General features: G+C 43.3%; 1 protein-coding gene across 1 annotated transcript; it reads right to left on the minus strand.

Moving 5' to 3' along the window:
* Nucleotides 1-12,300: 12,300 nt before the first annotated feature.
* Nucleotides 12,301-13,733, minus strand: LOC127574014 (corticoliberin-like). Its single transcript, XM_052022607.1, has 2 exons — nt 13,652-13,733; nt 12,301-12,804 (listed from the first exon to the last, which is right to left on the minus strand). Exon 2 carries the CDS (start codon nt 12,793-12,795, stop codon nt 12,301-12,303), a length of 495 nt encoding a protein of 164 aa, XP_051878567.1. The 5' UTR covers nt 12,796-12,804; nt 13,652-13,733.
* Nucleotides 13,734-15,032: the final 1,299 nt, after the last annotated feature.

Genomic DNA, 15,032 nt, shown 5'->3' on the forward strand with positions numbered 1-15,032 from the left:
TTGAAAAAAAACAGAACTAGAGCTAGGGACCAATGAGCTTTAAAAAAAACACGAGAAACGAAGAACAACTGAATTTCAAAACAACACAGAAATAAGGGTCTCCTTACTTCTAATAACACAACACCACTAAGGTATAAAAAACTCAGTGTGGAATATTGGGCCCACTTTAACAACAGCACAGGAGACAGTGGGTCCCTGAATTTTAGAACAAAGCAGAACAGAAGCCTCTTTGTTTAGAAACGGCGCAGGAGTCAGTGGCCCCTTGAGGTTCAAAGTGCGGAGACTCGGCCCCTGAGTTTAATAACAACGGTTCAGAGGTCAAATATCATGCTCCACCTTATTGCACTGCACTTTCTCTGTAGATGTGACACTTTACTCTGTACTGTAATTGTTTTTACCTGTACTACATCAATGCACTCTGTACTAACTCAATGTAACTGCACTGTGTAATGAATTGACCTGTACGATCGGTTTGTAAGACAAGCTTTTCACTGTACCTCGGTACAAGTGACAATAATAAACCAATACCAATACCTCCACCTCATCTGCATCTGCTGCCTATCTCCCAGCATGGAGTTCTTTTCCCACAGTCATGTATCACTCCAGCTTTGTCTAGTTTCCTACCTTTCTCTCTGCAGCCGATTTTGAGATTATGTTCCCTATGTCCAAATTAAATTGATCGATTAGGACTAAAATGACCCCAACACTAAAGCTGAAGCATAAAATTTCCAGTAGTCTTGCTAACCAAACAAGAAGCATCCATTTGGCAAACCTCTTTTATCCTCTGTCTCTGATAACTTTCTGTTGATGCTGTTACATTTCCTCTAGTAATCATCCGAAAGTGGCGAAAACAATGAGAACAGGAAGATGCCCGGGAAACAGATCAAAATAGCTATCAATGGTAGAAAGTTCAGCAAGGTACCTGATCACTATTACTGGATCCAATGTCAACAGAAGCCTTACGTCTATCTTCTTTTTATTAATTTCAGATTAGTACAAAATAATATATATAACATTAGTAATAATTACATGTTGCAAAGAGATCAGGGTAAAAATCATAACAGTTAATATATATAATCACAAGGAGTAAAAGAAAGTAATCTAGACCGCCCGCTCTCTTATTAAGTGAACATAATATAAAAGGAAAGATTGAAAAGAGATTTAATTATATGAGAAAAGAACCCCCAAATAAAAAAAAACCAAAAGAAACCAAAAACTTCGAAAAAAAAACTGGACTGATATTTCTTCAATTAAAAAAAAACATTATTATGTCGTCAACTCCGCTCCTCTGTATTCAAGGGTTATTGAGAGGGATCTGAAAAGGGTCAGCTTATATCATATGGAAGTATTGAATAAATGGACTCCAAACTTCCTCAAATTTAAGGGAAGGATCAACAGTACCACTCTTAATTTTTTCTAAGTTTAAACATGCTATAGTTTGAGTTTGCATCGATCTTCTGAAGCCACTGAAATGGGCATATTAGTTCCACTCCGCTTTTAATACCTTTATAAAACAATTTTTCGGATTCGTATACACTCCACCTTCCACTACTTCAGGCATGTAATCCATATCGTCTGAAAAAGCTAATGATGGCAAACTCCACTTCCGATTTGAAAAACACTGTGATGCTGGAGGAACTCAGCATGCCAGGCAGCATCTGTGAGAAAAGCAGGTGGTCAACGTTTCAGGTCAGGACCCTTCTTCAGGACTGAAGATAGGAGAAGGGGAAGCCCAATATATAGGAGGGAAAAGCAGAGCAGTGATAGGTGGACAAAAGAGGGGAGGCGGGGTGGGCACAGGGTGCTGATAGGTAGATGCAGTTAAGAGATAGTGATAGGCAGGTGCGGGCATGTTTTTCATCTAGATTCCAGCATCTGCAGCCCTTTATTTTTCCACTTCCGATTTACTGCCTTGCTTTCATAAAGTCATAGCGTCATAGACTTCGGAAACAGGTCCTTCGGCTCAGCTCGACCTTGCCGACTAAGGTGCCTTCCTGAGCTAGTTCCATTTGCCTGCATTTCGCCCATATCCTTCTAACCCTTTCCTATCCATTAACCTGTCCAAATGTACTTAAACGTTGTAATTGGAACCGCCTCTACCACTTCATTGATTAACCCATGTACTTCTAAATGCACAATAATTTTATTTAAAGTAACGTGTATCTTTCTCTAACCCAAGGCCTTTGAGATCAGTTGTCCGTAACTGCATTGTCCGTTTACTGAGAGCAGATGGGTCAGCACAAAAATAGGACCGAACATTATTTCAACATGAAAAACTGAGAGTCTCAGGGGGAAATGTATAGTGCCCGATGGAAACAATCAATGGAATTATATTAATATAGGAACAGGTTATCATTCTTTGCTTGCAAGTTTTCCGTTTTGCTTTGAAATAAATTAGATAATTGTAAAAATATTGGTCAAAGGAATGCAGTAAGAAGTGTTTTCACTTGCACAGTATTCAACACAAGATATGTTCATTCAAAGTTGTGTATGTTTTCCATTTAAGTAGCTATCAAACCATGAACTCTATAATCAGTCAATCTTATCACGCTAATTCCATTCCATAATGCTGAGTATTGTTCCTTTATTCACTCAGTTTATTGACAGTGGTTGAGAAGTTCTTCCAAATAATAGTCCGGGAGACAATAATAGCTGCTTAATGAGGTTGGGTTAATGACAAATCACTAATGGGTAATAAATAAGGGCAAATCTTCGCTGGGTTTTCTGATGAGATTACAGAGAGGATGGATGAGGTCAATGTACTTGATGTTGTGTAAAAAATCATTAAAAGAAGTTAAAACCATGGGATGAAAAGGACAGCAGCAGCTTTGATAGTAAACTTGATAAGTGATGGGAAAATAATTGCAGTGAAAGGCGGATTTTTGTTGAACTGGAGGGAAGTATGCCGTGGAGTTCCAAGGTTCAGGCTTTGGGTAACTGCTCTCCTAGATAGAGACACGGGAGTCTGCAGATGCTGGAATCTGGAGCAACACACAAAAAACTGGAGGAACTCAGCGGGTCAAGCAGCATCTATGGAGAGAAATGGACAGTCGACGTCGACTATGCGTTTCCTTCCATAGATGCCGCCTAGCCCGCTGAGTTCCTTCAGCTTTTTGTGTGTTACTTTCCTGGATATACTTTCAGAGCTTTTATTTGGCCATAACTTTGAGATAACAAAACCTTTGAACTATGGCGAAGGAAAGGGATGATCGTTATACATTTCAAAACTGCTTGTTGGAATTAGCAAATACCCGGGATCTGATATTCTACATGAAGGGTGTGAGGCGATCACATTTTAATAGGAAGAATGAGCAGTGACACTGCGCTAAATGGCACAATTCTTCTAATGCTGGAATAAAGGAGAAACCTTGGTGTGTTCGCCCAGCAATCTTGAAGGTGGCAGATCAGATTAATGCAGCAACACTAAAGCAAAATCGAGATCAATGGTTTTAGAAGCAGGAGCATAAGAGTAAAAAAATTCAGGCAGTTAAGTTAAAGCTATATAAACACTAGGTTGGGCCCAGCTTGGGGTACAGGGTGAAAATCGGAGCAAAGAATAATTAGGGCTTTTTGTAACGAAGAAAGATAAGTCTGCCAGGTACGGTTTGAAGTAAATGGAATGGATATTCCGAAAGGTCTGCTCTAGATACAGTTGGATATGTATATCGCTTTAGAATAGCTCTGGCATAACCAAGGTCTATCTTCAGTGAGGGGCGGATGCATGTACGTATGAGTCAAGAATGTAAATGTATTTGAGTCAAAAAAGCAAAAAATCCCTGTACATGCTGTGCCTGGCGGGTCATCCGAAGCTTGGGGTACTAACTGTGCTTCATGCCGAATGAACCTGCATTTGTAAGGTTTGTCGGACCTGAAGGTACCGCCAGCGACCCTAACAATTCAATGCTCCAGAAAGCTTCCAGTCTGTGCTTAAAACTAACTGAGTCTCCGTCTATTCCCCTTCTTTCAGACTGGTTCTGAAAACGCGGCTCCAGTCCAAAGTGAAGAGGGCGGCGGAGGCGAAGCAAACGACGACGAGACACCCCGCCACGTCTTCTCCTTGTCCCGGTTAAACACACTGGCTAAATAGAAAAATCAAATACACACGACAAAGCCGGAGACACGTCTTAACCTTTCCAGATGTTATTGTAAAAATAACCTAACGTTCACTTCCCTCAGCATTTGAGGCTGTTGATTTGGGTTTATGCTTGTGGATTTGATGATGGGATACCTCAGGTTGTCTCTTTCCCAAACCCTCCGAGTTAATTTCACTACTGACTGTTAGGGATGACAGAGCCGCGAAAACAGTTTGATGTACTGATGGGAATTTCTGGTAACTTTGCTGACCATTCCTTATGAACTTTAATGGCAGCAACATTCAAGGGATGTGGGCCTCCCAGGTTGAGATAGCACTTAATTGCCCATCCCTGGTTGCCCTTGAGAAAGCTGTTTTCTTGAACCGCAGCAGTCCCTGAGGTGTGGGTATACCCACAACGCTGTATAGAGGGAGTTTTAAGACTTTAACCCGGAGACGGCGAAGGAACGGCGATATATTTCCAAGTCAGGATGGTGCATCTTCTGTGCGGTGGTGTTCCCGCGCTTTTGCTGCCCTTGTCCTTCTACTTGATAGAGGTGGTGGGTTTGGAAGGTGCTCTCTCGGGGGTCTTAATGAGTTGCTGCATTAAGATGGTACAAACTGCCGCTACTGTGCGTCGATGGTGGAGTGAGTGAATGGTTGTGGATGAGGTGCCTGCCAAAAGGGCTACTATGTCCCCTAGAGTGTCGTTGAAGCCGCACTCATCCAGGTAAGTGGAGAGTATTCCATCCCGCTCCTGACTTGAGTCTTGTGAACGGTGGACAGACTTTGGGGAATCAGGAGGTGAGTTACTTGCTGTACGGTTGCAAGCCGCTCCTTGGATGTTAAACCTCATTTCATTTTGGTGAGGTGGCGGGGCGAAGTGGGTGGAGGGGAAAGGCTTCTGAAGAAACGCAAGGCGCGAGTGCTGCCTTGTATCTTCAATTAAAAGTGTTCTGTGTGCAGTTTATTTAGAACATGCGAAGGCACATTAAGGGAAAGGAGAGGCATGTCGCGTTTTCTTCCTCGTTCCAACATCTCATCCTCTAAATCTTGGCATCTGCCGTAAACGTCGTCCAAGTCTCCAACTTCACCATGTGGGATGTGTTGGACCTGGGCCAGTGGCATTTTGAAAGCTCCGTCGAAAAGAAACATTTCCAGTAGATTTGGAGCAAGAGGAGAAGGATTGTTGTACGCTTTGGCCCGTGGGTTAATGTATTCCTCTTCGAAGCGAATCCTAACTCTTGCAACTAAGTGCTGCAGCTCCGATTGTTGACCAGGGCCATGTTTAGTTGATACGGAGTTCTCTAAGGCTTGACATTCATCCCCGGGTACGAACGCAACCAGGGAGACAGCAGTGCAAAATTGTAAAGAAGAATCAATAAAAATATCTGATGGAATGGTGCTTCCAGTTATTGAAAAACATAGTAAGTAATCATAAGATACATCAGCAGAAGTATCTCGACGCAGGCACTGAATTAGTAAGTCAGAAGCAAATAACTTAAATCAAGCACCTCAATTTTTGATACCCAGTGGAAATAAATCACTAATCATCATTTGTTCTTGGGCTTTTTCAACCTTTGATAATCACATCAGTAATTAAGTCATTGATCCCAACGTTGCAATGACAACTTTGTACCCTTGTGTTCTTTGCTGAGGAGCAAAACAAAAGATATGGAAGGACACATACACAGCCGATGGGCAAGGACTTGATAGACTGTACATCTAACGCTCAGCATTTTTCACAAACTATCTTAATCGGCTATACCTAGAAATGCATAATCTGTATTTCACTACACCTCCAAATACACGACCACATCTGTAAGTCAATGCTCGATGGAAGTTCAGCGGGGTTCATTCTTGGTGAAACAAACACACCAGACATAGAATTAAATCAAAATACTCCAGAGGTTGGAAATCTGAAATAAAATTGAAACCGCCCCAAACACACTAAAAGAGCATTAACACAAGGTATCAATCAAGTTATTTCAATAGTGCTTCACATGAAATGTGCGTTGGTGCTGTTCTCTGATCCAACAGCTACAGTAATTAAATTATAACATTGAGACGGGTTAAATTCACAATTGCGAGCAATTTCAAAGTACTTTGAAGGACCAGTAAGAATAGAAAGAAATTAATGGGTAAGCACTAAATACCTTAATAGGATCAGATGGACCTGCTGTACCCCGCAGTCCTGTTCTCTCCAGATGAGATTACAAAATGATAAGAAGTTATTTGGGGTACAGTCTGGCTATTGTATTTTTATATCTCCATCTTCCCCTTGTGTGTCACGACTGCATCCTGGTTGGGTGACGCAAAGGTTATCGGAGAATTCATGGATGAAAAGTGAGGGGAAGGAGACCAAAGCGCCCGACACCCTTTCTCCAGCACCGACACACACACATTCAGCACAGACGCAAAAGAATTACTCTTCAACGCACGTATAATGTGGCAATCTGTAATGAGCACTGTGTAAAGAAAGAGCGGCCTCAGTTCCCTGGCAAGAATTGGACCCAGTTCTGTTCTGTTCAATCTGGTGTTTCCCTGCCAATTATACATCGGAAAGTGGCTGCACTAATTTGAAGTTAAACTGGCAGATTCGTGGCTAGTGAGCAGCATTGGAAGAAACCTGGATTGTACTGGTCCGAATGTCTTTCATTTAACGAGATTTGGGTGTTTTAATTAAGAATTGAAAATGGAACCAGGATTTAACGAAAACAGAAGTAACAGGAGAATACAATTGTTACGGAATTGGGCTTTGTTCGGTATTTTCTTTAGTGCGCCGTGTCTTCTTTAGCGTGTACAATTTTACTAGCATAGTGAAAAAAAACTTTTGGCATAACTCTCAGAAGGTGTGTTTTGCTCTTATTTCATATGTTTAAAATATGTCGATAAACGTCGAAATTCTTTGTAAATTTCTAACACTTAGAACTTACTCATGTTGATTGTGAAAATTTCAAAATTTCAATTTGACTTTTTCAACTGTATCAAAATACATGAGAGGTTCACATTAACGTGATCAAATTTCCAAATCCTGAACATATTTCCGGAGTATGTCAAAAAATTATCCATCAATTAAATAACGATATATGTTCTCGTATATAACATGACCGAGATTATGTTAATTACTGTAGGATTGTGTGGTTTGACTGATAACAGCATGTTTTGTCATAAAAATTGGCAACGTTAATCCAAGTTGAACTACAGCTCACTAACATTGTCTTTAACATGGATGTGTATTCTACGTCGATCCATGATATTCGACTTCTCATCCCATTGAATGGCACTACATCCAAGTCAATTCATTTAACTGTAAAAAAAACCAACGTATCTTCATAATAAGGAACTTAATTTGCCTTTTGGGCTTTTGGATCCACTCTGTTTGGATCAACGATTTGAACCAATTTTGTGTCTTTACGTTGCTTCTTGTTATTATTGCCAAAGTTCTGTTGCACTGATAACCATGTCTACCTTGCTAACAGATAATCAGAGATTGATAGTAAAATTCATTATTTTGCATACAAGTGTCCATACTAAAACATACCCTTGAGGACATGTTAGAGAGAAAGCAATACGGTGTGAATTGGAAAGATTTGTCTCGGAAGATTCAGTATCATGAAAAGCAACTATGGCCACCTGATTTCAGAATTGCGAGCAAATATCAGATAAATTCCAGCGGTATATTACTCCTTACCCAATTTCATAAAAATGTTTCAGTATTTAATTCTTTGGAAATATTATTACTCCACAACTGGCATCTTCCCGTTGCAGTGGATCCCCTTCAAAGAGAAAACAATGTAACCTTTTATTTTTATATTACCTTAAAACCTTACATTGTATTGTCTAAGCAGCAAGGGAATAGAACATTTAATTTATTATCTTCTCTGTTGGTTCAGGGATATATTTTCAGTCCTTGCACGAGTGGGCAACATTTTACATACCTTCAATTTATCTTTGTTTAATTTTTTAATCCCAATTTTCTCTGACTCCTTTCTTTCCTGCTTTCCTCTCCGGACGACAAAGTTTCTAGAGTTTGCATCCGTGGAATTATCGACTTTCGAAATTCTTCATAATGCTAAAAATAAACCGTCACTGATTATGCTCTTAGCCGGCACTGCGCCAATGGCACAGGTCTCCAATAGCTCATGCCCCCACAGTTAGAACAAAGGTAAAACGCGCGGGCGCGCACACACACACAGTCTACAAACTCATGGGCACGGACACAGAATTTCACCATTCTTTTCCTCTCACCACCACCCCCCACTCCCGTGGTTTTCCCTCGCAGTCCCCAACCGATCCCCTCCCTCCTTCACGCTTTACCAACCTCTGTCCTACTCGCCTTCCTGCCTCTCTGTCTCTCTCTCTCCTTAGCGCTTCCCTCACCTTCCCTTAACCCCTTCCCTTCTTCTTTCCCTCTCGATGCCCCTGCTCTCTCTATCCCTGTCCCACACCCCCTCCTCCCCCCACCCCACCTAAACCCACAATACTATCCTCTAACTCTCCGATGCGTCGCTCAGCGCACGAGTGAGGCAAGTCACCGACTGCCGCCACTCGCCCTCTACAGGGCGGCTCCCCGATGAACAACCGCCCTCACCACGCACTGCCACCCCCACCCTTGTTGCTGCAGCCCGCAACCCAGAAATTCAGCAGGCGTTACTTCAGTCACCAGCCGAGCGTCCCGACGTTGGCGGTTTGGGGTCTGGCACTGACCTCGGACGGTCTGGCAAACTCCAGCGCACAACTTTTCAGCCGATGGAGGTGTGTTCATTGGGCGGGTGTGGGGCAATCTCACTCATCTCCCCCCTTTAAAAAATGCTTCGGCAAGAAGGATCCCCTGACTTTATAAACAGTGTGGGAGGCAGTGCTTCATAATTACAAAAAAAAAGAACGAGAGACTGAGGCCAATGAGTTTTAAAAATCACGGGAGACACAGAACTCTGAATTTTGAAACAGCAGATTATTGAAGTTCTTTTTACCTAGAACACAGAAAAATGAGGACCACTGGGGTAAGAAAAAGACTGTGTGGTTTGTAAGGCCCATTTACTTCAATAACAGCACAAGTGACTGTAGATCCCTGAGTTAAAAACAGCGCAGGAGTCAGTGGAGCCCGGAGGTTCAAAGTGCTGGAGACACGGATCCCTGCGCTTAATCACAGCGCGGGAGTCGGAGGCAAAATGCCACACAAATTGCAACTGTCACCTGTCTCCTAGCGTTGAAATGTTTTCGCACGGCCATTTACACTCTTCGACAACTTTCTATTTAAATTCTTACATTTCCTCTTGTACCATACAACAGAATCGTTCGAAAATGGCAAAATGGATGAGAACAGGAAAATAAAGCAAATGATAAACTGCTGGAAGACCTCAGCGGGCCGAGCGGTACCTGTGAGGCGATGTTTGGGGCGGAGACCTGCATCAGGACTGAGAGCGTAGAGGGAAGTTAGCCAACATATAGAAGTGTGAGGGTGGGGGGGGGGGGTGAAGAGACAGAGGCTGGAAGGTGATAGGTGGAACCAGATGAGAGGGGGTGAGCTGAGGAGCAGATGGAGCCAGGTGGCGAGAGGGGAGGGTAAGGACAGAGGCCGGTTGGGTGATAGGTGGAACCAGATGAAGCAAGGACAGTGGGCAGATGGAACCAAGTGGGCGTGGGGACAGGATGAGCCACGGGAGAAGAAACCCAGGCAGGCAGACATGTGGGTGATGGGCAAACGGAAATAGGAGGGGGTGGGGCGACGAGTCCAGGCAACGGGGGCGGGGTGGGTAGGGTGGAAAAGGTGGACTGGTGGGAGTGGGTACCTGAAATTGGAGAATTCAGTGGTCACACCGTTGGGCTGCAGACTAGCCAAGCATGCCAGTGCTACATTGTACATTCAATTTAAAGGGTTCTGTGATACTTCAAATACCACGGTGTTGTTGTTATAATTTGCGTTAGGCCATACCCCGGCAGTGGAGAGGACAGACAGGTGGGTGTGGGAATGGGAAGGGGAGTAGAAATGACCTGTAACCGGCAGCTCAAGTCGCCGTTGCGGACAGAGCGCAGGTGCTCTGCAGAACATAGTCTACGCTTGGATTCGCCGAGATAGTTGGGGTGAGCTAATATGGCATAAAGCTCAACAAGATAGCTGATCGCCATGAGTGGATCCCCTGTCAACAGAAGCCTTGCCTCTAACTTTTGAAGTCACTGAAATGGGCACATTTAATTAGATCCTCGTATGCTTCCACTTTTAATATTTTACAAAGCACTTTATTAGATTCTGTTACTTTAGGCATGCAATCCATATCGTCATAAAAAGCTGCTAGGGATGTCAAACACTTCCCATTTACTGCCTGGCTTTCCTTGATTAACCCATGCAGTTCTGAATGCATAATCATTTTATTTAAAATAACGTTTATCTTTCTCTAACTCAAGGCCTCTGAGGTCAGTTGTCCATAATTACGTTGTCTCTGTTGCCCGAGAGCAGAAGAGGCAGCACAAAAATGGGACTGAACATGACTGCAACATGAGAAATCGAGAATCACCAGGAAAATGAACCATCACCGATGAAGTCTGGAAACAATGAATGGAATTATATTAATATAAGAACGAGTTATACTTTGGAACTTTTCTGTTTTGTGTTTCGAATAAGTTAAGGTAATTGTGAAAATATTGGTCAAGTGAATAAGAACCGTATATTCACCTTGCACAGTGTTCAACAGAAAGTGATCATTCAAGGATGTGGTATGTTTTCTCCAATTAAATCGCTATCAAAATATGAACTCTTTGACAAACACATCTTATCATGCTAATTCCAATCCATAACTGCTAAAGTATTGTTCCTTTAGTCATGCCGTTTAATGCCGGTGGTGGGGAAGTTCTTGCAATCAATAATTCAGGAGACAATGGCAGCTACTTAAATGGGTTTGGGTTAATGACGAAAAATAAGGGTAAATCTTACTGATTAACTTGACAGGGTTTTCTGATGAAGAAACAGAGACGACAGATGAGGACAATGAACTTGATGCTGTGCAAATAGACTTTTAAAGACGTTTGAGAATATATCACACGTTGGGTTGATTGTTGAAAGCCATGTGATGCAAAGGACAACAGCAACATTAACAGTAAACGTAAGTGGTAGAAATAATTGCAGTGAAAGGCTATTACTTAGTTGGACTGGAGGGAAGTACGCCGTAGAGTTCCAAGATTCAATACTAGGGCACCTGTTCTCCCAGATATACTTTTCCTTGGGGGGTCCAGCTATAATTTTGAGAGCTTTGGATGACAAAAACTGTGGCTCAAAAAGGGATGGCAGTTAGGCACACAAACTGCCTGTTGGAATTAACAAATACCCGGCACGATAAAGCCGGAGAAGCATCCAGAGCAATAACAGTCATTGTAAAAATAACCTGACGTTCACTCAACATTGGAGGCTGTCGATTTGGATTTATGGATTTGAGGAGGAGATACTTCAGGTCGTCTCTTTATGAACCACCCTGAGTTAATCTCACTACTGACCGCTCAGTTAGGGAAGACGGGGCCGCGAAGACACTAAACATTTTGATAGACTGATGGGAATTTCTGGTAATGTTACCGATCATTTCACGGCAACTGTGGTGGCCGAAACTTTTCGTGTTAACCCTTATCGCGGACCCGCTATCGGTGAGGTGACGGGGCGTAGCGGGTGGAGGGGGAAGGCTTCTGATGAAACGTAACGTGCGAGTGCTGCCTTGTATTTTCAATTAAAAGTGTTCTGTGTGCTTTGATGTTTCGAATACCACGGCGCCTCCTTCTGACTAGAATCTGGCCAGCAGGAGGTCCTCAGTTCATTCGCCCAACGTGTTCCCGTCACCCTGGTACAATGCACAATCTCGACGGAGGTGGGTCGCGCAGCAACATGAAGTTTATTCCGTTCTTTGCTTTCATTGTGTGTTCATAGACAATTCCCTCAGACGTCTTAGAAAATGAACTGGATTTTTTATTAACAAACACTGCCTCCACAATAAAGCGTAAAGAAAGTAGACCGTCACCGTGCAGCTTTGATCAGAAATATAAAAGATTAGGCATTCTCTCGCACAGGATAAATGTTTGGGTATGTATGCGTTTATTATCTAGAATTCTACAGTGACCGTCAAACGCACGTTAACTTGCAGAAAATGTGCAGCATTTTTACTTTAGCGCCTGAAGAACAAACGGGAAGGGTGAGAGCAACGCTGTGTCTGTGTGATAGACGGCAGACTGTGGTCGGGGCGATTCTATTTCCCGACTTCATCCATGATTTTCTTATTTTCCTCTGCTTGCTTGGCCATTTGCTCCGCTCTAGCTATCGCCAGCAGTTTATTTAGAACATGCAAAGGTACATTAAGGGAAAGGAGAGGCGTGTCGCGTCTTTTACCGCGTTCCGACATCTCATCCACTAAATCTTGGTATCTGCCGTAAACGTGATCCAAGTCCCCAACTTTACCAGGTAGGTTGCGCTGGAACCGGGCCAGTGGCATTTTGGAAGCTCCGTCGAAAGGAAACATTTCAAGTAGATTTCGACCAAGAGAAGGGTTATTGTGCGCCTTGGCCTGTGGCTTAAGGTATGACTCTCCGAAGCGAATCCCAGCTGGTGAAACTAAATGCTGGAGCTCCGATTGTTGACCAGGGCCGTATTCAGTTGATACGGAGTTCTGTAGGGCTCGACAGTCATCCCCGGGTACGAACCCAACCAGGAGGAGAGCGGTGCAAAGCAGCAAGGGGGTCTTCATGGCAGAGAGCTGGGGTTCAAGAAGACAAAACTAGATGAAAATTGCACCTTACTTCTAGATTTCTATCATCTGTGGAATTGTTAGGAAGAATGATCGAGTCGTTCTTTTAGTTAATTAAGAACTAATATTAAATGAGGCAAAAACACATCGTTGCAGGAAGTGAACTGGTAAGTCAGAGAGGATATCAATTTAAACAAGTACTTCAGTTTTCATTACCCAGAGGTCATACGTCACTAATCAACATCTACTCTTGGGTTGTTTTAAACTTTAGATCATCATATTAGTTCCAATGACGGCTCTCTTCTGTCTGAAGTTATATTTTATTGAGCCAAAAGATACGACACGGAAGAAGCGTGCGCGCACGCGCGCACACACACACACACACACACAGGATGGACAAGGCTTTGTTTGACTTTACATCTAAAGCCCAGATTTTTCATAAATTAGCTTAATCACTTATACCTCGAGAAACACAATCTATATTTCCCTACACCACCAAATACACGACCAACTCTAATTCAACGCTTATTGGAAGTTCAGCGGGATTCAATCTTGGTGAAACACCATCAGACACAGGATCAAATCAAAATACTCCAGTGGCTGGAAATCTGAAATAAAATAGGAACTGCCCCAAACACACTAAAAGAGAATTAACACGAGGTACTAATCAAGTTATCTCAACAGTGCTTTACATCAAACGTGCGTTGGTTTTGTTCTCTGATCCGACGTCTACGGTGATTGAATTATAACATTAAGACAGGTTAAGATTCAGAATCGCGAGCAATTTCAAAATATCTTTAAAGATCAGTGGCAACATATCAGAATAGAAAGAAATGAATGGATAAGTAATAAATACCTGAACAGGATCGGGCCGACCTGATTTACTCTGCAGTCCAGATACTGATCACCTCCAGATGAGATTGCAAGGTGATAAGAAGTTATTTGGGGTATAGTCTGGCTATTGCACTTTTATATCTCCGTCGGCGCTTTATGTACCACGACTGCATCCTGGTTGGTGACGCAAAGATTATCGGAGCATTCATGAATGAAAATTGTGGGGGAGGAGACCGAGGATCGATCAATACCAACACTCACTCACACTCACACACACACACACACACACACACACATCACGGACGCAGAGGAAATACATTTCAACGCAAGCACAGGCTGCTTGTAATGAGCGGCTTCAGTTCGCTCGCAAGTGTTGGACCCAGGTTCTGTTCAGTTTGGTGTTTCCTTGCCAATTATACATCGGAAAGTGGCAGCACTAACTTGAAGTTAAACTGGCAAATTCGTGGCTTGTGAGCAGCGTTAGAACACGGATTGTACTGGGCTGAATGCCTTTCACTTAACGGGATTTAGGGGTTTTAATTAAATGATAAAAATAGTACCGGTAATTAATGAAACTGGAAGTAAGAAAACAGAGTTGTTAGGGGATTGAACTTTGATCCGAGTCGGAGCTGCACTGTGTTACCCGGGGCTGTGTTAGCGGGGTTGTTTCGTTCATACTGGTTATGAGGCCGGACCTGCGCGGAGACAGGAGAGACTGGGCTGGCATTCCATGGAAGCGGGCGAGATAGGATTGGAGATGTATGGAGTCGGGGAGAAACTCATTTGGAGTTGCATGGAAACGGGAAAAGCTTGGATTGGAGTTGTATAGAACGCAGAAGAGAATGGATGGTCTGTGCAGTCGGGGAGAGACTTGATTAAAGTTGTATGGGGCCCGGGTGAGACTGGATTGGAATTGTATGGAGGGGACGGTTGGGTTAGAATCGAGAATAAGCACCATCTAAAGGTCTAAATATTATAAACCAGGTAAACGCACCTCGAGTCGACATCTTCCCCCCCGCCCCCCCCCCCCCCCCCCCCCCACCCCCGGACTGATCTCAGTGGCGCCTGGTTCCCTAAAATATGAATCGAAAGAATAGTATTCTACGGGAAGATGGACTGCGCCTAAAGGCTCTACGCGCATGGAATTTACATCTTGAACAACTTGTGTGCCCCGAGTATGGTGGTGGGTCTTGTCAGATTGTGTGTGTCAGTTCCTGCCGGAGATTTAAATGGCACGGAGAGAATCTGCTTCCACCGACCGCCTCTGTCAACGGCCCTTCCTGTGGAGTTTGAGGCGGGCTGAGAACAGACGTGCGGGATTTGAAGGAAATATCTGTGAGACCCGCCTCTCCCCAGGCAGGACAACGACAGAGTTCGCCTCGCCTTTTACCCCACCAGCCTCC

Source organism: Pristis pectinata, chromosome 9 (genome assembly GCF_009764475.1).
Source record: "Pristis pectinata isolate sPriPec2 chromosome 9, sPriPec2.1.pri, whole genome shotgun sequence".
NCBI classification, from domain to species: Eukaryota; Metazoa; Chordata; class Chondrichthyes; order Rhinopristiformes; family Pristidae; genus Pristis; species Pristis pectinata.